This window comes from Heliconius melpomene, chromosome 5, assembly GCF_056956725.1.
Source record: "Heliconius melpomene rosina isolate 202511_hmr_F chromosome 5, ASM5695672v1, whole genome shotgun sequence".
Taxonomy (NCBI): Eukaryota; Metazoa; Arthropoda; class Insecta; order Lepidoptera; family Nymphalidae; genus Heliconius; species Heliconius melpomene.
Window position 1 is genome coordinate 859,438 of NC_140393.1, and position 22,589 is coordinate 882,026.

The window sequence follows — 22,589 nt, forward strand, 5'->3', positions numbered from 1 at the left end:
ACTAGTAATGTTCCTTGCATTTAATCATAAATGTAAAATATGTTCGTGCTTGCCGAGGGGGCAAGCTTTACTTATTCCTTCTGAAAATTAATTTTAACAAATTATTATAAATCAGCGTTTTAATTTATTACTTCTTTTTCGCACTTGCAATAAGCGAAAAGTCAACATGAATTATTGATATTACAAAATTTTCATGTCAAATGTCAAATTTTATTCCCTGACGTGTCGTCCATACAAATTATATTTCTAAAATTTTCGAAAATTTAGCAATGTTTTTCTTACAGTAATTACATAAACTGGTGATTAAAAGTTTTACACCGTAAAACACAATGGATTTCTTAAAAAGCGGCCTGAAAACCGTGCTAGGAGCTCCAGAAACGGGACAACAGCCGTCCGTAGCTGATACGGTAACTAAAATTTTCAGTAAAAAAATTTTATTGACCTATTTATAAATTTAGCTGTGTGAGAATTTATAAATTTTAAGGTATAGGTGTGAGAGGAATTTCATGTGACATGTCGTAATCGACATCGTGTAATTTTATTACTTTCCCAAGTCGAATAAACATTTCTACACATAAATTACAGATGCTATTATAATTATGAAAGATTTATACGAAGTAAGAAATCTTCATAAGTGTTTTCAATCACAAAATAACACAAATAGTAGAAAATTACCTTGATGTTTCTTAATTTGTTAAAAAAAAAAAATATTAAAAAAATATATACTAGTTATTAACATATGTTAATTTTGTTATTAATTTAACAGGTGGAAAGACTAGTAGAAAGAGCTAGTAACTCAACCTTGTTAGAAGACAGGAGAGATGCTTGCAGAGCATTAAAAGCTTTATCAAGGAAGTACAGACTTGAAGTTGGTGCTCAGGGTTTAGATACTTTAAAACAGGTGATTTTTGTATTATATTTTTAATAAATAGAAATTTATTTGAGGCTTTCATGGAGTAGTGGAATAGACCCTGATTGCTAATGCAATGGTTGTGGCTTTGATGCACACTCAGGGGAATGAATTTTTATCCTTCCTCTGGCAGGACAGTGTGATATCATATAATATATATGATTCTGTCATTCAATATGCAATGTCTCTGATTTTAGCAGATAGCTGAGAATGGAGTATCTTTGCAAGTCTACAGTCTGAGAACCAGTCAGAGTTTTCTGACTGAAGTCTCATACACTCTATATAGTTTTTCTGACCAGAGCAAGGTTTAAAAATAATTCATTCTATAAAATGATCATAAAACCCCCAACCATTTCTTTTACAGTATGATGTATATGGTCTGATTTAGAAAACATAAAAATTTGATCATAGGGTTTTTCTATGTTTTCTAAATAAATATTTTCCATTCCTAAATGTGAAATAACACCTTAAAATGTCAAAAATATTTAAGGAATAGTATTCTATCTTGCCAAATGATCATTCTTAGCAGTTAACTTTGGATAGCGAAGATTTGTAAGAGACAACATAACTAAGTTGTAATTACGGTGTAAGAATTTTGACATAGTTTGATGAGAATGTATGGCTTAGCAGTCAGTGCGCTTGAATAGTTACCAAAAGGTGTGAGTTCAAATTCTGCTCAGTTAAAAAATTATATGTTTTTTATATAAGTATTGTTCTTTCTTAAGTGTGGAATAGGACTATAAAAATATCAAAAATAATTTTGACGTATTTTTTAGGATAGGCAAAGGAAACCTATCGTTTAGATATTCCGTTCCCCAATATCGGCCAAATTTTTGAGACACTGCATTTTGTGTGAAGGAAATCAAAGCCGCACTTTGTCTTGTTACCAGTGCGAGAAAATGAATAAATAAAATTATTTATTTCCCCGAGTGGGAGTCGAAACCACAACCGTCGTGCTTATAGTCCACACACTGTGTAACTGTGCTACTCAATGGCCTGAACTAACTATGTAACAATTCTTCTTTCAGATATTAGAACTGGACAGAGCTGACAACGAAACAATAAACTATGCGCTCGATACACTTAACAATATTGTATCACCATCTCAATTCGAGGAAGAAGAGGACAAACCACACTTACCCATAAACATCGGAGATCAGTTCACAGAAATGTTCATTAAAGACCCACGAAATATACAACTAGTTTTGGATCTTTTGGACGAATATGATTTTAGAGTTAGACTGTCTACAGTACAATTTCTTACATCTCTCCTAACAAATAGGACTAAAGATATTCAAGAAATTATACTCGATAAACCCATGGGTGTATCAAAAATGATGGACTTGTTATCTGACAATCGAGAAGTTATCAGAAATGAAGCGTTACTACTGCTTATAAGACTGACAAAAGGCAATGCTAATATACAAAAAATCGTAGCCTTTGAAAACGCCTTTGATAGATTATTTGAAATTGTCAATACTGAAGGTTATTCCGATGGCGGCATCATAGTAGAAGATTGTCTTCTACTAATGCTAAATTTGCTAAAAAATAACAGTAGCAATATTAATTTTTTTAAAGAAGGCAGTTATATACAGAAAATGCTGCCAATGTTCAACATGCCGGAGGAAGCTGAGGATATCGGTTGGTCTCCGCAAAAAGTTTCAAATGTACATTGTATGTTGCAACTTGTCAGGACTTTGGTATCACCGAGTAATTCAGCTCAGATTATATCGAGCTGTCAGAAAATAATGAAAAATGTCGGCTTGTTAGATTCTTTGTGTAATATTCTAATGGCGAGCGGCGTTCCTGCTGATATTTTAACAGAAACTATTAATACTGTGGCCGAAGTCGTTAGAGGGGATACGGCGAATCAAGAGTTTATAGGGAATGTGATAGCGCCGTCTTATCCTCCGCGGCCAGCTATTATAGTGCTGTTGATGTCCATGGTGAATGAGAAGCAGCCGTTTTCTTTGAGGTAAGGGTTTTGTTTTAATGTTCCGTATTTCTTAAGGAAAAAAGTAATCCTTATGAGATCCCTTTGTTGTCCGTCCGTCTGCCTGTCTGTGTGTCAACAGCCTTTATCTTAGGAACGCTTAGTGATATCGAGTTGAAATTCAATGATTGAGAGATTCATGAAATTATTATGAGTTCCTGAAAAAATCGTACTTTTACATTTACTTAAAAAAAAGATACTTAAAAAACGCGTAACACTATGTAGAGAATTAAGATTAATGCTTTCTGGCTAAGCTAAGTTTGAATTTTAGAAAAAGTTCGACCTCCAATTTTTGGACAGAACCCTCGATGGGCGAGTCCGTCTCGCGTTTGTCCGGTTTTTTATTTTGATTGAAATATTTTTTTTAACTTTTTTATGATGGTTTTAATGTTACTTAAAAATAAATGTACTACACATTTTTTCTATTTCTCTTATTGTAAATTTGATTTTAAAAATGTTACGGATTAAAATTTTATTCTATTCATATATTCTATGATCCTGGCGCAAGAGTACAAACGTGTGACTGTAGTAAACACGACAGATTAAAAGTTCGATTCCCACTTGACGAACTGAAATATTTTCATTTCTTCGCTTTGCTGTGGTGTTTGCGTATTGACTGGCGGAACGTGGTAGGGTACCCAAGATAGGCACACTAGTGTAAAGCAAAAATAAAATCTCATTTCCTCAATAAAAATTTATTACAGATGTGCAGTCCTCTACTGTTTCCAAAGCTATCTCTACCATAACGAAATAAGCCAAGCTAACCTAGTCTTAACTTTGTTACCATCCTCAAGTGAGGTTTCAAGCTTAACCAGCGGTCAAATCCTCTGTGGAGGGCTGTTCTCCTCAGATATCCTTTCGAATTGGTTCGCTTCAGTGTGTCTGATGCATGCCCTGATAGACAATACGGGGCAGAAGGAGCAGTTGTTGAGAGTGTTGTTAGCGACCAACATAGGTAGTGCACCGGTGTCACTGTTGCATCAGTGCACGCTGCTGTTGCAGCAGACTACTAAGTTGCAGTCTAAGGTAAGTTCTCTGATATATATTGTTGACAGATGGATTCCATTTGACGATGATGATAATTTATAAAGTTTCAGTTTTTTTTTCAAATACGGAACCCTAAAGCAGTCCCTTAATGAAAATAAAAACAAACTGAATGTTTCCAGGTAGCACTTCTAATGCTGCTGTCGCAGTGGACGGCGCATTGTCCGGCCGCAGTGGGCGCGCTGCTGCAGGCGCCGGGCGGCGTGTCCTACCTGGTGTCGCAGACGTGCTCCAACGAACACGACGATAACGAATACTTGTTGCAAGGTATGTTTTACTTAAAATTGAAAATAATAATTATTAGGTTATATGACATTTTATAGTTATTTGGTTTATATGAGATTGTATATATAGATAAACAAGTTTTTTGTTTATTTCCGATTTGACGTTTCTGACATAGGAACATTTAACACTAAATTTTCTTTACTTTTCCACTAAAATATAGGTGTATATTAAGAGAGGTAAAAAATTCATTGTTATATGCCAGTTTTATTAATTCTAAAAAATGTAATGATGAAACTCCTTGATAGTACTAGAAATATTAGCAATGTAGACTAAGCTGCCTTATCAGCTTTGTCTACACAGCTAAAAAATAATGTAATATTAAAAAAATAATAAAATAGCCTTTTTTATACTCTTATAGGTCTCTCCGCCTTCGTACTCGCTCTATGCGTACACTTCAACGAAGAGAACACGGAGAATTCAACATATTCACGCGACTCTCTTCGCCAGTTGTTAGTGAAGCGTATCGGTATTGAAACTTTCACGGCTAAAATAGGCGAAGTCTCGAAACACGAGTTGTATAACAAGGCGGCGAAGCACCCGCAATTGAGGGCAGCTGAGCCTTCCGAAGTACTCATCGATTATGAATTTTGTAGACTGTTTAAAGGGTTGGAAGGTGGGTTTCCTTCTTTTTTACTTTTTATTTTTAATCTGTGGTTTATGTAAAAGATTTTTAAAGCCTTACTCTGTATTTCGTATCTACCTAATTTAGTTGACTAACGCTAACTAACTTTGTCTAACCACCTAACTAACTAACCACCAAACCGAGGAAATGAATAATGAAATTAATAATTATTAATTACTAATTAATTCTTAAGTAACTATTTTATTAATTATCACAAAGATTACATTTAAATCCTAATTGCAATAAGAATTTCAAATTCTGTGTAACACAATTTTTAAAACCTCATCATTATAAAACACAACTTTTAAACTTTTGTATGAGTATTCACACATGTCCTTTCCAAAAAAATGTTTTTTTTTTACCAATTCAATTGTATTATTTATAATTATGTCTTATACTGTAACTTTTTTTATAGAAAAAGATAAAGATATACAAATACAATACGATCACTCGATAAGAAATTTTCCATCAAACAGAAAAAAAGGATCAACTTTGAACATTTTTATTCTCTATTTTGAATAATTTTTTTTTTCTAAAAATCAAAACATGGAATTCCTAACAAACTAAACAGATAATATCAAACCCAATACAAACAGTAATACTAAATAACTACACCATTGAAAAAGCTTTATAATCAAAATAATTAAATTACGAATTCTGTGCAAAATAGAAATATTAAGAGTCAGAACTCATTTCAAATGGGACAGGGCTCTTTGAGAAGATTTAATTGATTAAAAAAGGGTCGCGGCTGTCTATAGACATGCTATTACTTTATTGGAAGCAAATGTAATTTTATTTGAATTTTACTTATATTTTCTCCATTATTTTTTCTAGGTGTAGTAATACAAAGTGTAACGGCTGAGTCCACTCCGCCCGTTAACAGCGGGTTTGAATCCGCACATAGTGTTACAGAGGAACTAGCGCAATACAAACAACTGATAAGACAACAGGACGCGAGATTGCAGGAGCTTATGTATCAGTTGGAACAGACGCAGGCTTTGCGGGTAATGCAATTTTTTTTTTTTTTGTAACAATGGTTTTTTTTACTTTTTGTTACAATGTTATTATTTATATGTAAAAAAGACTTGAAATTATAATTACTATTTTAAAAAATATTGATTCACATAGATTACACAGCATATATTTTAATAGCACCAAATGATTGCTATTCCGCATCGGACCAAAAAGAATCACATAAATCGGTTTACGAATCTCTGCGTAATAATCTATATATATAAAAGGACTTGTCCTCACTGATTTAATTGAACACGTGTTTCATAGTTTTCAAGAATTCTTCCCCTAATGGTGGGGTTGAAAGTTTGTATAGATTTATTTTAAATCGGCATCAATTTTTATAAAATTTGAAATTCAGACTCTTAAAAGTATTTAATTGAACATGTGTTTCACGGTTTTCTAGAATTCACCCCCTAAGGGTGCAAAAAGGAATTGAAAGTTTGTATGGAAAAATCTTTAAATCGCCCCTGATTCTTATAAAACTAGAAATTTAGACTCTTAAAAATATTTTATTGAACACATGTTTTATGGTTTTTTAAAATTCACCCCCAAAATATGCAAGCGAAGCTGCGCACGTCCGCTAGTTTTTATATATACCGAAGGAACCTTGTGTTAAGACACTCCGTTCTAAAATAACGAAATACTCTATTTTCCCTGCCTTTTTTCAGACGGCTCTAACAGACGCACTAGCAGCCAACTCAATGCTAAAAGATGAGAATACCCTACTGAAGGCACAACTGTCGACGAGCCCCAATGAACCTGAACCTGCCAAGTTGGACCCCAGATTTGCCGACTACGATGCTAAGGTAATGAAAATACTATAAATATGTATGTTTTTTTACAACTTCTATATGATGATATTTTCGCTTAGAGTGTATACCTGCTTAATCGGTTTTGTGTTTTCGTTATGTACATTTTTATACTATTGTAAAAATGTTCTAATAATACATATATAACATAACATAACTTCACGCTTTATCCCTAGCGGGGTAGTCAGAGAGAACGGAGCGCCAAACGTTACGATCTCTACACACCTCTTTCACCTCTTCATACATGCACACATGGGGGATCCTCATACTTTTTACGTGACCTTCCTCCAGTATCTTTGACACCGTGTTTTCGAAAGTCAACCGAGGTCTTCCCCCACCTCTTACCGCTAAGTGAGCAGACATCATAGATCTTTTTTGCCATTCTTTCATCACTCATTCGTTCGACGTGCCCAAACCAGCTGAGCACGTTCTTCTGCATTCTCACCGTGACATCCTTGCTAGTACCTGCCATTCTGTGTATATCTCCATTGCGGATTCGATCAACTAAGCTGACTCCGATATCCTACGAAGAGGTCGCATCTCCACGGCATTCATCTTTCTTTCATTCTTCTTCTGTAATACCCACGTTTCGCTCCGTATAACAACGTCGGTGCCAACACTGCATTGTGTAACAAAAAAAAACCCACACTAAATAAATGTACTTGTTTTTATTTTTATGTTCTGTACTATATTATTATACTACACTAATTAAAAAAAATATATTAAAGGTAAGCGCACTAACACTGGAAGTTCTCAAACTTACACAAGATTTGCTCACGGCGAAGGACGCTCAGAAGAAGAACAATGAAGAACTGGAGAAACTGAAGAACGATCAGGATGATTTGTTAGTCTTACTCGCTGACCAGGTAACATATATTATTAGTTGAGATGAGTGATCAATCAGATGAGTAATCATCTTAACAAAGCGTAGTGTTGAGTTCCGCCGCTCAAAACGCAATATCTTGAGAATTCGGTGGCGCTTGGGGAATAGTAAGCTACCCTACTAAGCTGCCTACTTAATACTAAGCTACCCTGCTTTATTTAGAGACGGTGATCAAGTCCGCGTTTTTTCTTACCCTAGTGGGGAAATGACCATTATATAAATATAATATAATCAGGGACGGACCGTGAATTGTGGGGCTAATTGTTATTTTCTGGGCTTGCTAGTTAATTAAATAATTGTAAACTAATAAAAAATCTCTTCAGTGCCAATATTATACAGGTGTAGAAAAGAAAGAATACTTTTGGTGAGATCATGGGTGGATTGAAGTACCACTTTGCCTTGTAACCAGAGTGAAGAAAATTCCTGAGTAGGAATCGAAACCAAATCCTGTCGCGTTTACAGTCACACGCTGGTGTCCCAGCGCCACGATTGACCTCATACTAATATAAGTAATCAGCTTCACGCCGTATCCCGCACCCAGCAGGGTAGGCAGGAGGAACCTATTGTTAAGACACTCCATTCCCTACCTTTCGCCGAGTTCTAAAGGCATTGCGTGTTAAGTGGCGGAACTCCACGCCGCTCTTTGCTTCGACACCAGAAAGAAGAATTGAAAATATAAATATAAATAAATATTTCATTTCCTCAAGTGATTTTACAGTCACACTTTGTGCCCCTGCGCCACGACTGGTATCAACATAATATAATTAAATTTAATGTATTGTAAATTATTTTATTTATCTATAGGATGCAAGACTAACTGAATACAAAATGAAACTACTTTCCCTTGGAGTGTCCATAGAAGATGATAACACAATAGAACCAGAGGAGAAACAAGAGGATTTGACTTAAATTATAAATTTTTACTATATATATATAAGAATAATTAAATATTATATTTTACAAATAAATTGTTTAGATGTTATTTATTTATTGTGACACAAAATTTTGGTAATTTTATTTCTTGGACCGATAAGTATAATGAAGTAATACAAGGCCTAAAAATACTGAGTAACCTATTTTTAATATAGTGTGTTTCTTATGTTGGAATGAAGTAAAAGGATATTACATAATATTATAAAAAATTAATCCCGCGACGTAAAATTGTTTAATTAGTTTGTTCTTATTAGGGATTAAATCAAATCCAATACTAATTTCAGGTCAATATAATATGTAATTAGAAAGTCACTTCGTTGTTATTTATCTATACTAATAATATAAAGTGAAACAGTTTGTTTGGTTGAGCGCTCTTATCGCAGGAGCTACTGGTTTGCTGCTTCAGTTATTCAAGCGGGCGAAGCCAGAAGCGGAACACATGAATAATAAGAAATTTTACTTAACACTATCATTAATATAAAATCTTTAGTCATAAAGAATTATATTTGTTTTTATCGTCCAATACTTTTTAATAATTCTTATTTAAATATTTATAACATAGAGCATATAATTTTTTAAATGTTGTATATGTAAATAATAAAGTGGTATTTTTTTCTGTTTAGTGTAAAAATTGTCTTACCTGTACCATAAACAATCATTCTAGTGACATATTATATTTTATTCTCTTTATTTATACCTTTAATATTGTTTATTTCATATTATTGTAAAGATGATCATATTTTCGATATGGCTATATTTATAATTTCTTAAAGGAACTCGAATTAGTGCAACTTATTCGCTTAAATTTTAGTTAAAATTCATATGTTTGTACATAATACAGTACATGGTAAAGGTAAGCCACTTCATATTTCTTCTTACTACTGACTTATTTTGTAAACGATAAATATAAAAAAAAATATTCGAAAGAAAAAAAATTGGTGAATGAAATAATTGAATCAAATTCTAAAGAAACTATCCATTGGCTTATTTGTTAATAATTTCGACTGTTGGGTCGTTGGTCGAAGGTTTGATGTATAGTTATACAGTCAATACTATTAATGATCAGGACTTAGTGTGTTATACATATATTTAAGTATAACGATTGATTACTTCTGTTATTTGTAATTTTCAAAAACTTAAGATTTATTATGGTTTAATTTTAGTAGAATAAAAAATTTGTATAATATACTGGCTGTATAAATGTGTATAAATGGTTTCTCAATAAAATTAATTAGAAAAATAAAAACATTTTTTTTTTATTTATTAAAAAAAATAAGTATGCAGGATGTCCAAATGTCCATTCCAATACTGCATTTTGAGTAATCAGAACCAGAAAATGAAGAAGAAAACAAACGCGGAATGATCTATTATCATTTCCGCGCTGTTTAGTTCTGTCTAACAACCCAGCAACATGCGAGAAAAAGTATGTAACTATATTTTTTAATTTTATTTTTAAATTATAAAATTAAAATTAGTTAAATAAAGTCGTTAAGTGTTTTAAAATATTTATTGGGATTATAAATCATGAAACAAAACAAAGCCAGGAACCAAACATTTATAACCTATCTACAATTTTCTAACTACATACACCTACACATTCTCATATTAAATATACATATTACAATAATATAAATTAATAACATTTATATCATACTTAACCATTAAACTTTAGTAAATGCTTGATTTTTTTAAAATAACACCATGAGTATTTACATAAATATTCTTTTTTAGAACTTAAATTATCAAACCAATAAAAAAATACTGTAATAGAGAACCAAACAATTATATATTGAGGCCGCACGCGTGGCGGAGGTGCACAAGCGTGCGACTGTACAACACGACGGTTATAAGTTCGATTCTCACCTGGGAAATGAAATATTTATTACAGTTCTTCGCTTTCGAAATAAGGGAAACTACAGAATTGCGTTCCGCTACTCAAGACGCAATTCCTGAAGAATTCGGTGGAAAGTGGGGAACGGAAATATCTTAAGGGGAACAGAGCGTCCCAGGTTCTCTCTGCATACCCTGCTACGTGCAAAATATAGCGTGAAGCTATAAAAATTATACAGTATAAAAAATATTTTGGAATGCCATATAAAACATAATTTATTTAACTTACAAATACTAAGATATTTATCAATCACCTCTAATCCTATTTAATCTGTTGTGAAATATTTACAAAAAAAATCAGCTTAACGCTGTATCCCACACTCAGCAGGGTAGGCAGAGGGAACTTAGTGTTAAGACACTCCATTCCCCACTTTCAATCGAATTCTGGAGGCATTGCGTGTTGAGTGGCAGAACTCAACGCCGCGCTTTCCCTCGACACCAGAGCGAAGAAATGGAAATATAAACGTAAATAAATATTTCACTCGAGTGGTGATCGGACCCACAACCGTCGCGTTACAGTCACACCTTCGTGACACTGCGCCACGACGGCCTCTATTTACAAAATTATTAAAAATAAAAACTATACATGGTTGTAATTATCTGTTCACGTCATTGATGCTATAAGGTAACGAAAGAAAGAAATGATTTCATTATTTATTATAAGCCTTCATAATAAAAAAATATTATTCTTTTCTTAAATACAAAGTATACAAAAAAATATGAAAGATTTATTTTTAATTTATTATTAAAAAATGAGATGCACTTAATTTTATATAAATTATCTATGCATAGTACTTAATGTAAAAAATAATTAAATTCTTTTTTGTTGATATATCATATTTTTACATAGTATACCTAAAGACAACATACAATAATTTATATAAATATTATTATATATAATGAATTAGGTCTGTTAATTTCACAATGTAATTTTTTGTTTCACTTATTCTAAATATTTTTGTTATTACTTTCTTATAAGCTAGTAAAAATAATATGATTAAAATAAGATATTACAATCATTTAACTAAAAGAAGCTTTACATTTACATTTTAATTACACAAATGAAAAGGACTTAAAAAACAGTCTTTAAGAACACGAAAAATATATAATAATAAATTTTCTAAAAAAATTATGAGTCAAAAATGTATTAATTCAAATTTTTCGTCAAAGTTTCACATGACTTTTTTTTTCCAGCAACTGTGATTCCTTTATTTTGGGCATTCGTTCAACACTATGTGGAACGAGTGTGACATTTTTTTATTTCCTGCTTTGTATACAACTATTTTGGGCCTTCTCTTTACATATTATGAAAGCAACAAACAATATTATTGACAAAAAAACTCAACACATAAAAATAAAAGAGACAAACCATAATTTGATCATAATTTTTTACAAATTAATTAGACTAGAGTTAGACTCTACTTCTTTAGACTTTCTTGTCATAAAGCAATAACTTAACAAATAATAAATATTCATATATACTGCGTCGACAGTCTGTTTATACCAATTATATTGTATTTTAATTAAAGAAGGCCCACACTAGACGCACCAGTATGAACAGTCTAAGCAAAATTGGCATCACTTTAGTGCAAGCCATGTACAAAATATATATTATCACGCGGCCATCCTGAAAATATGAATAAAAAATATTTTATTTAGTTTTTTTTAGCATCACACTGTATAGATTGTCCAGAGGATGTTTGTCCAGAGGATGTCCTGACTAATATCTGTCCGATATTTGTTTGTGGGCATACGGGTACGCGACCCCGGATCCTCGAGCCGCCATCTTACATCCTCATCCAGTCCGTAAGAATGGTGTCCTAACTCCCCCCCTCCTTCCCTTAGCTCCCTCCTTCTACCTATCCTACCCCTTCTATTTTCCTCTCCCTTCCTCGGTTTTTCCCCACAAAGGGGTTTTGGAGGTCAGACGGCAGTCGCTCCATTTAAAAACCGCCAACCGCCACTTATATGGACCGACAAAACAACAGACTGGGTACGGCTAGGGCGTCGCCGCAAAACGACGCGCAGGCACATCGCCCTACACCTGCGACAAGTGGGCAAGGGCTACCGTGTCATGTACGGGCACGGCTAAAGACGCTAGTACCCAGAAGGAAACTCCGCTTTGCAACGTGGAATATTGGCTCTCTGACCGGACGATGCAGGGAACTCGCAGATGTACTCATGAGACGTCGGGTCCAGTGTGCCTTCCTCCAGGAAACACGCTGGAAGGGCAATAAGTCCCGTAACATCGGACAGGGTTACCGGCTTATATACACTGGGTCACCTTCGGGTAGAAACGGTGTAGCGGTAGTGCTATCTGAAGAGCTTCAGAATGGGCTCCTTGAAGTTGACCGTCGCTCCGACCGCTTGATGCGAGTGAGGGTACTGATTGAGGGCGTCATCACAAACTTAATCAGTGCCTATGCTCCCCAGGCGGGATGTAGCGCGGCCGAAAAGGAGACATTCTGGGAGCAGTATGAAGGGGTGCTACTTGCTGTGCCGTGTACCGAAGTGGTCTTAGTTGGGGGGGATTTGAACGGGCACGTCGGTAAGGCTGCTGAGCCGTATGAACGTGTTCACGGGGGTTTTGGGCACGGTCTTCGCAATGCAGAGGGAGAAAACATTCTGAGAACCTGTATTGCGTCTGATCTGGCCGTCGTGAATACGTTCTTCCAAAAGAATTCTCAGCACCTTATCACGTATAAGAGCGGGTCCCACTCAACTCAAATAGACTACTTATTGACCAGACGGTGTCATATGGGCAGGGTAACTAACTGTAAGGTCATTCCAGGCGAAAGCCTAACGGCCCAACATCGTCTTCTTGTCATGGACTTTAACGTCACTCCGAAGAAGAAAGTAGCCGAGAAACGTAGGCCTCGGATCAAGTGGTGGTTGCTGAATGGACCGATGCAGACCGACTTCCTGGCAGAGGTGAAAAGTCACGATATTTCGACTAACACCGAGACTGCTCAGGATGCTTGGGATCGGGCTCAGTCGGCAATCATTGCGGCGGGCAGGCGAGTTCTTGGCCTTTCTAGGGGAGGACGTGTCATCGACAGGGAGACATGGTGGTGGAATGACGAGGTGCAGGAGGTTACTCGTGAAAAGAAGGCTGCCTTTAAGAAGTGGCAGGAATCCAACTCTCCTGAAGACAGACTGGAGTACACAGTAGCTAAACGTGCCAGTAAAAGAGCTGTAGCCAGAGCCCGCAGTGAGAGTTTGTCACCATTGTATGATAAACTTGAAACTGTGGAGGGGCAGAAGCTCATTTACAAACTGGCACGTTCCCGGGATAAAGTGACGCAAGATATCGCAAAATGTCTTTGCGTCAAAGATTCCCAGGGCACGCTGCTCTGTAATCATGACTCTGTGAAGGAGAGGTGGAGAAGCTACTTCCAGGAGTTGCTGAATACTCAGCACCCATGCAGTCTTCATCACGACCCACCGCCTAACCTCGGACTTATTGCCCCAATAACCCTTGACGAAACACGTAATTGCCTTCGACGCATGAAGAACGGAAAAGCGGTGGGACCTGACGACATCCCGATCGAAGCGTGGAAATCGTTGGGCTCTCTTGGTGTGCTCATGCTTACTGACCTTTTTAACCATATCTTGAACACTGGTAAGATGCCGCATCAGTGGCGGCTTAGCTTTATTACCCCTATTTACAAGGGAAGGGGCAGTGTTCAAGATTGTGGTAGTTATAGGGGCATTAAGCTTATGAGTCATACCATGAAGCTCTTCGAGCGCATGATCGACCTCAGGCTCCGCCGAGAGTGTACTGTCTCTGAGTCTCAATATGGATTTCAGCCAGGATCGGGCACCATGGACGCCATTTTCGCCCTCAGAACTTTGATGGAGGCATACAGGGAAAAAAGGAGAGCTCTGCACGTGGCCTTTTTAGATCTGCAGAAGGCCTTTGACTGTGTGCCTCGTCAGTGTATCTGGTGGGCATTGTGATCCAAAGGGATCCCTGAGGCCTATATTGAGATTATCAGAGGCATGTACCACGATTCCGCTTCTATGGTTAGGACTGCTGTTGGCGACACTAGACCCTTCCCGATTACAGTGGGGGTTCACCAGGGCTCGGCTCTTAGTCCGTTCTTGTTCAATGTAGTGCTTGATACTGTCTCGGCTCACATCCAGGACCAGCCTCCATGGCTGATGATGTATGCCGACGACATAGCACTCATTGCCGAGAACCGACTGACGCTGGAGCGTAAAGTGAACCTCTGGAAGGGTACGCTTGAGAACGGCGGTCTTAAACTAAATGTGTCGAAGACAGAGTACATGGCCTGCGGGAGCCGGGACTCGAGCACCATCCTTATAGGTCCTGAGCCAGCCGTTAAGTCGGAGAAGTTCAGGTACCTTGGATCCGTTATGCACGAGTCTGGAGGCATCGACCACGATGTCCATGGCCGGATAAGCGCTGCCTGGGCCAAATGGCGGGAGGTCACTGGTGTGGTCTGCGACCGCAGAATACCGCCCAAGCTCAAGGGGCTGATATACAAGAGCATCGTCCGACCGGTTCTTTTATACGGCAGCGAATGTTGGCCAGCACTATCTCGGCACACTCTGGAGCTTCACGTCACGGAAATGAAGATGCTGAGGTGGATGTGCGGCGTAACGCGGTCTGACCGCATACGCAACACATTCATTCGAGGTAGTCTTGGGGTCCGTGACGTAGCGGATAAGCTCCAAGAGCGTCGCTTGAGATGGTTTGGCCACGTTACGCGCCGGCCTAAGAACTATGTCGGACGCAAGTGCCTTGCTATACTAGTTCCTGGGGCGCGACCTCCCGGACGCCCAAGGAAGCGCTGGTTGGATGTCGTGATGCAGGACATGAGAGCCAATGGTCTAACCACCGAGGACGCAAAAGATCGTGCAAAGTGGAGTAGGGTAAGTAGGAAGGCAGACCCTGGTAATAGCCGGGATTAATGCCAGGAAGAAGACTATATCGCGCATATGGCAGTGTAGGCAGAGGGAACCTAGTGTTAAGACAGTGTTAAGCACTGCTTAATTTTCGAGACATTGCATTTTGAGTTGCATGGTGAAACTCAATGCCATTTTTTGTCTTCTCACTAGGGTAAGAAAATAAAAATAATTAATTTTGCTGCATTCCAGTTTGTGTCATTTTCGTGGACATTGGAGTTGGACGAATTGACAAATTCAATTTATCCATTTGAAATGTCAATCAAAATTATATAATAATATTTCCGGCTTAACTTAACACCGTACATTATAAAAAACAAAACAGTATGAACCTACATACCTCGGCAGTCACAGAAGGCATAACGGGCTAGGTGTATGCGTATATCGCGGCTCCGGCTATCACCGCCAGCGCCACCAGCACGAGGGCGAGCACAACTCGCTCTTGTAGCGCGCGTACCACCATTGTGTTTAGGAGACGTGTGGAACGACTCAACTGTTCGTCTGTTTCACGGAGCTACAATGAACACATAATGCAAAATAATATTAATATAGTCTTTAAAAAATAAAGAATGCATCAGATTGTTCAATAGCATTTGTGACGTGTACGTACGTGTATCTCGCTGAGGGGAATGTAGTATTTAATATTTTCATTCCTTCGCTCTGGTAACAAAGCCAGGTGCAGCGTTGAGTTCCGCCACTCAACATGCAATGTCTTAAAAAATCGGCGGAAAGTGAGGAACTGAGTATCTTAATATTAGGTTCCCTCTGCCTAATATGCTATATAAGAGATACTATGTAAAACTGAAACACGCCTCGACAAGCGTAATGGAGGAACGTGCCATTGGAGAAGCCTATGTCCAGCAGTAGACGACGACAGGCTGATGAAGATGATGATGTAAAACTGTAAATGAAAAATATTTAAATGGAAAAATAACAAAACTCACCCGTCCCCTAGACCTCTGTATAGTTTCCCTCTGAGCACTAAGGTCTTGCAGCACAGCGGCACCTATCTGTTCTGTCTCGAGCACCACTCTGTAGCCCTCAGTGAGTGTCTTGCCTGTCCTCTCTATTTGTTCCGTATTGTCTAGTAACTTGCGTCGCTGGTCGTTCACTAAAGACCAGTCTTCATACTCGTCTTGGTCTATGTTATCTGGTGTTAAGAGGATATTGTGATAAAAAAATAAATACTATCCTACTAATATTATAAATGTGAGTTTGTTAGGATGGATGTTTGTTCCTTGTTGCTGTTACACAAAAATTACTGAATGGATGCAGATGAAACTTTACAATAATACTGCTTATACATAAGTTTCTGTTATATTAAGTAGGCATTGTATGTTGTGTTCCATTGAGCTGAGTCATGGCGCAGGGGCACAAGCATATGACTGTAAACGCTAGATTGTGGGTTTGATCTCACTTAAGGAAATTAAATATTTTATATTTTCATTGAGACAAGCAAGCACCACATTGTGTTCTAGAATTTAATTTAATTAGAATTAGAATTAAAATTTCATTGGATGTAAATAAATTCTAATTTGAAAAAGCTTACATGTAGCAGTGTTGCTAGCGACAGAACGGTATTCATCTTTAACCCTTTGTAGCTCAACCCTGTATGCCGCCACTCGTGAACCAGTCCCCACTCCCCTAGATTCCAATTCAAGTTCCTCCAACTAATATGAAAAGAATAATAATATTAAGAAATCTTTAACCCTTTTTTAATTCAATTTTATCTTATTGTTTTACATTTTTTTTTATATTTACTCTTAAATTAAGCATTGTCTAACCAAGTCTTTATTTTTAATTACATTAAAATTGAATTAAATTATAGCAATCAAGATATGAGGTCTTTGTGGTGTAGGGGCACAAACGTACAACTATGAACATGATAGTTGTAAATTTGATTCCCACACAGGGAATGAAATATTTGAAATATTCATTTTCTCCCTTTGGTAAGTAAACAGTAAGTAAGAAATGGTAGTTTCTTAATTGGAGCATAGTGTCTTAATACTAGGTTCCTATGATCCCTGCTTTGTGCAAATTCCCATGATGCCTATATTGGGATACAGCATGAAAGTAAAACCAATCTTTTGATGTAATCCATTTATATCATTTTATTTATATTAAGGAAATTTAATTAGATGAACATTTATGAACATACATGGTGTCAAGATGCACAACTACTATTGTGGATACTCTATATTATAAATAACTAATTTTTATCAAACAACTGATAAGATCACAGAGTAGTTAATTATAATGAGGCAATATACATATTTTTTATTGTTTAGTAATTAATATATAGCATTAATTACAAAAAAAATTGTACACACAAAAATACTTATAGCAATAGAATATAAATGAACAATAAAGGCCATACCAAGTCATTAGCCTCATCAAAATTTGTTTGTATTTCTCTGGACAAATTTTCTCGTTCATCTGAAATAGTTTAAGTAATATTATATTTTTTATAAATAAAATATTAAAAAAACAATTTGTAATCTACTTGTAATAATTAATATTTTATTTATAAGAATTGTTTCTAAAAGAAAGATATTTTTATAGTAAATACAGTAGAATAAAACGCAAGAAAACGAGAAGTGAAAAACAAACCTTCCTTGGCCGATTTTAATCGACCAATCTTAGATGTGATATCTGCTGAAAGCACTGAGTACTGTTGTTCGTACAATTGAATAAGCGAAGACATTTTAACACAAAACAATCACATAGCAGTTATTTTATTTCTCTCTCGAAAAAAAAATGACCGATATTTATTTCTAAGATGTTAATTTATGTGCTATTAAATACAAATCATTAATCAACGTCAAGGATTATCGAAAATCGAAATAAATAAATGTCACTTATGACGTCAAAGTAGGCAGTGTTGCCACTTATCAAGTAATCTGGAGTAGATAATTTTCTTATTAAATCTTTACGATTATTTATATTAATTTCATAAAACTGGTAAAGTTGTTTGGTTGAACACGCTTACCTCAGAAAAAACTGGACTAAAGTAATATAGCACGAATATATAAATTACTTTATTCGTTTTGATATTTGAATTTTACCATGAGGTGAAGACGACGGATTAGATATCATATTTCTTCTTCGTTCCATATATTTTTTAATGTATACCTTTGCAAACGTGTTGAATATACGACTTATTGTATATTGTTGTATCACGAAGAGTTTAATAAAATTATATCCTAAGATTAAATAAGCTGCCGTCGGAAGATCTCTGGAATTTCCGAAATTCCAATTTCAAACATCTTAGTTCTTTGTCATAAATTTATATTACTAGCAACATTGTTAGAAAGTTTGAAAAAAAAATAGAATCAAGCAACAAGTGAATCAAAAACGACAGGTTGAACTGTTATTTACAATTTTCCTTTCAATTTTATGTAAATATGAGTGGTTAAGTAGAATACAAGAAAAGCCGTATACTGTAACTTAAAAGTTTATTTATGTCAAATATTTTCTTTCTACAGTGAAAGTGAGTTTTATTTGAGGAAACAATTAAAGTTTATCGAAAGTTATTGTTACTTTATTGTTATGGGGACTTTTAAATACGTAATGCTTAGTAATTTAAAGTATGTGATCAAGGCAAACTACTTTGAATACTAACGTATTTGTTATGGATATTATATAAAAACTAAAGGCGTGAATTATGGATATTGGGAGTCTCCTTATAACGTCGTAAGGTATAATACCTAAACAATATATGCTATTTACTAAAACAATAGATGTAAATTCTTGTATTTGTTTATTGTATATTTGATAACAAGAATAGAAACTTTGATAAATATCCTTATTTTTTATTTTTTAGCAAAATGTTTAGAAACTGTGATGCAGACTCTGGGCGCAGTTCATGTTCGGCAGCTTCACTAACTCTCAGCCCAGTCTTGGACTTTCACCAGTTTGAGCCTAAGAAAATGTCACGAAAAAAGGACTTTAATACAGATTTAAAAGTGAGCACTCAGCCCAGAAATTTTGCAAGTATAATCAAATCACCAGATGAAAAAGATCCTTTTCCTAGTTGTCGAATTCCCAGGAATCACAGAAAAGCAGTATTCACATTATTTGATAGACCAAGTTTGGGAGGCTTAAGTAATGCTCATTCCACACTTAATATAGCATCAAGTACACAAATAGAAAAATCGAATATACAAGAAAATGCCATTTCGATGACGGCACTGAATGAAGAAAAGATTAAGAGACAAGTACCTTTAAGTAGTAATTTTAGGAGAGGGAAACCAGTGCAGAGAGCGGCTTCAAGGCTGTATAAAGCAGAAGTTGTCAAAGGTAAAGATGGATGTGTCGGACCTGAATTCATAGTCCGAGCTTCTCAGCCAGTTAAACACTTGGATCTGACTATTTCAGCATTATGTGACAAGAGATTGATAACAGCTGTACTGTTAAACGGTCAGAGAGTTGAAGTACTGTGTGACCCAAATACAGTGACAGCGGGACAAATTTTTGAACATTTAATTACTAGTGAAAAATATGAACATAACTTCATGCTTGGTATTGCTATATTGATTGGCGGAGACTTTGTCTTTTTACCAGATGATTATAAGATAAAAAAGGTTGTACCTGAAAAATGGCATAAAACAAGCCACAAGCATAATAAAAGCAATGAAGAAGAAATATCTGTGCAATTATTTTTAAGGATCAAGTTTTTTTTACCAGTCAATGTTTCTAATAACATTCAAAGTGGTGAATGGCAATATAGAGTATATTTACAGCTACGACGTGCGACAGTAGAAGGGCAAATGATCTCAACCATACAGAATCTCATTTTATTAGCAGGATATGCATTACACATTGAATTTGGTGAATTCTCTTACCGAGAACATGGTACTGCTGATTATTTTTTACTGGAACATTACTTACCTGAGTCGTTGATAACAAGTGATATGGCAGATGTCAAATTTCGTATGAAAAGGGCACACGAATCTCGACGAGGCTTAGATAGGAGTAAAGCAGTCATAAATTATATAACTTTAGCTCAAACTTTTAGGGATTATGGCGCTCATTTCTATTCAGCGATTTGGGCAACCAGAGATGGTTTTTGCCGCGATGTATGGCTCTCAATAGGACCTAGAGGTATTACTATATATTCTAGAACAAATAATATTTCAGAAGAATCTGCTTCTAATCCAAATCGTATATTACTACAGAGCTTACCTTGGCATCATATACACACATTCTATTATAATAAGAAAAGTCTGTACATAATGCCTAATGCATATTCAGGGCTATCCAAAATAGGCATCAAATATAAACTTAAAATGTTCGACTATAAGAGTTACTTTGCTTTTTGGTTAGCATCACTACACCATCGATTGTATTTAAAATTATATGCAAAAGAGGATTTTATAAATTATTTATCAAGTGAATTCAATTGCGCGTTGAATGCAGATAGCCCTAAGAAGACAGACTGCAGTAATTATCAAGATAGCTACAATTTGGCGGTTCGAAATCCAACTAAAATTCGACGACCTGTCAGACGAAGATTCAAAGTCGATTTATTTGGTGATAAAAAGTCTCAAAATAAGGAAAACGAAAAGCCTAATACTGAACAATTACTACGTCAAATTTTATCACCACCGCCAAGTGATGAGAGCTTATTAAGTTCTCCTACCAAGAATGGGCAAAGAAGTTCGTCAAATGAAGGATTATCTTCCTCTGAAAGTAGTTTACCAAGACGACATGGTGTTAAAATGGGTACTCGAGTATTTAATGGAATGAAAACAACGTTAGATGGAAAATATACAAGATCGCCTTCCAAATTACTTTCTGTACGATCGGACGGTGATTTAGCTACGACGCACAGTGATTCAGACGATCTGTCTGAACAAAGACAGTGCAATGTGAATAGCATGAAGTTGCTGCCAGAAAGATCTTACAGTCAAAATATGATCCAGGCGCCAACTGCCTATGTTTTAGAGTCTCCAAAAGTCTATTCGGACGTCTTTAGTTACGACACGGGAAATGAATCTTGCGTGAACAACTCTATTTTCGAAAGATTAGACAATATGGAATGTGTTCAAGGAGAAAGAGTTTTTGTTACAGCCGTTCTAGACAGAGATTCGATGAATGCTTTAGGCTTACAAGTGGCAGAAGGCTCCGATGGCAATGTTTATATAAAATCGATTACCCAGGGAAGTCCAGCGGATGTTAGTGGAAGACTTCTACCCGGAGATCAAATTATATCAGTAAACGGACAAACTTTGCTAAATTTAAAATATGACAAAGCTTTAAACATGCTACAAGCAGCTCCACAGCAAGTAGAACTTATTGTTTTACAAAATGCTACAAAAAGTAATCTTACGAATCAATTCAATAATACTCTAAAATCAGAATCCCAAGGCTTAGAAAGCGCACTTAGGCACAGCATAGCCAGTGCTCTCGATGGTGACTTAACAGATGACGAAGTATTAAATGAAGAAGCACTCAAAACTATTTACGCTTTAATCAAATTGACGAAAGATAAAGTCATAAGTCGCGTGAAAGACAAATCCAATCGACAAAGTACGCCCGACATTAGTAGTTTACAAAAATGTTATTCAGAAAATCAAGTTTACGAAGAATCTGATATGGCTGATTCTATATATTCTTCTCGAGAGCATACTCCACAAAAGAAAGCTCAAAAGTTTAACACTTGGCGTGGTCAGTTAAACTTTCGGCCAAAACGACGTCCTTTAAGCTTGAGTGTTCCATCAGAGCTTGTACCAGATGATTATCTCAATGATGAATTAAAGAAATCTTCATTAAAATCATCAATGAACAGTTTAGATAAATCAGCCAAAAATGTGGCTATGCCCAGAAATTTTGGACTTAGCAGACGTTGGTTAGGTCCAGTGAGGTACCCAGTGACTCCATGCAAGAATAATATAATTGAACAACCGAGTGCAATGGAAGGCAATGTTGTGAGAAGACATTTTGTTTATGGTACGGGAGATTCGGATGAAGAGCAGATATTTTTATAGATTATAAATAGATAGATATCATATATGTATTACTTTGTTGTGTATTTAATTTTTATATTGTATAAAGACGAAATATTTTAATAAGACGACTATTTCAATAAAATATTAACAACGAATTATGTATTTGGTGCTCATTTCATATGACATTTTTTTATCCTAATGCATCTACCCAACATACCACATTTAGCGTACCATTTTTGATTCGCTGTATGCTGCACCCGAAAAGCCTAGAAACGCACTTTTTTTAATTAAGTATACATATTATGTAGGATACCAGAGCCTTTT

The 22,589-nt window shown here is 35.8% G+C and overlaps 3 protein-coding genes across 4 annotated transcripts; 2 read left to right on the forward strand and 1 right to left on the reverse strand.

Annotated features, from left to right (window-relative positions):
- The first annotated feature begins 189 nt into the window (after nt 1-189).
- Nucleotides 190-9,739, forward strand: p115 (General vesicular transport factor p115). Its single transcript, XM_085186138.1, has 10 exons — nt 190-407; nt 767-901; nt 1,939-2,885; nt 3,608-3,929; nt 4,070-4,214; nt 4,591-4,845; nt 5,689-5,858; nt 6,537-6,674; nt 7,406-7,543; nt 8,365-9,739. The coding sequence occupies exons 1-10, from the start codon at nt 330-332 to the stop codon at nt 8,467-8,469; spliced, it is 2,433 nt and encodes an 810-aa protein (XP_085042264.1). The 5' UTR covers nt 190-329; the 3' UTR covers nt 8,470-9,739.
- Nucleotides 9,740-9,981: 242 nt separating this feature from the next.
- LOC146538777 (vesicle transport through interaction with t-SNAREs homolog 1A-like) lies at nt 9,982-18,167 on the reverse strand. The gene is made up of 6 exons (XM_085186145.1): nt 17,926-18,167; nt 17,693-17,751; nt 16,865-16,985; nt 16,260-16,465; nt 15,656-15,829; nt 9,982-12,010 (listed from the first exon to the last, which is right to left on the reverse strand). The coding sequence occupies exons 1-5, from the start codon at nt 18,017-18,019 to the stop codon at nt 15,683-15,685; spliced, it is 627 nt and encodes a 208-aa protein (XP_085042271.1). The 5' UTR covers nt 18,020-18,167; the 3' UTR covers nt 9,982-12,010; nt 15,656-15,682.
- Nucleotides 18,168-18,626: 459 nt separating this feature from the next.
- LOC146538778 (tyrosine-protein phosphatase non-receptor type 13-like) lies at nt 18,627-22,420 on the forward strand. 2 transcript variants are annotated; one of them, XM_085186143.1, is made up of 2 exons: nt 18,627-19,013; nt 19,139-22,420. In XM_085186143.1, exon 2 carries the CDS (start codon nt 19,143-19,145, stop codon nt 22,302-22,304), a length of 3,162 nt encoding a protein of 1,053 aa, XP_085042269.1. In that variant the 5' UTR covers nt 18,627-19,013; nt 19,139-19,142; the 3' UTR covers nt 22,305-22,420. The 2 variants fall into 2 exon arrangements, with proteins under 2 accessions (XP_085042269.1, XP_085042270.1); XM_085186144.1 differs by having other exon boundaries at nt 18,627-18,805.
- Nucleotides 22,421-22,589: the final 169 nt, after the last annotated feature.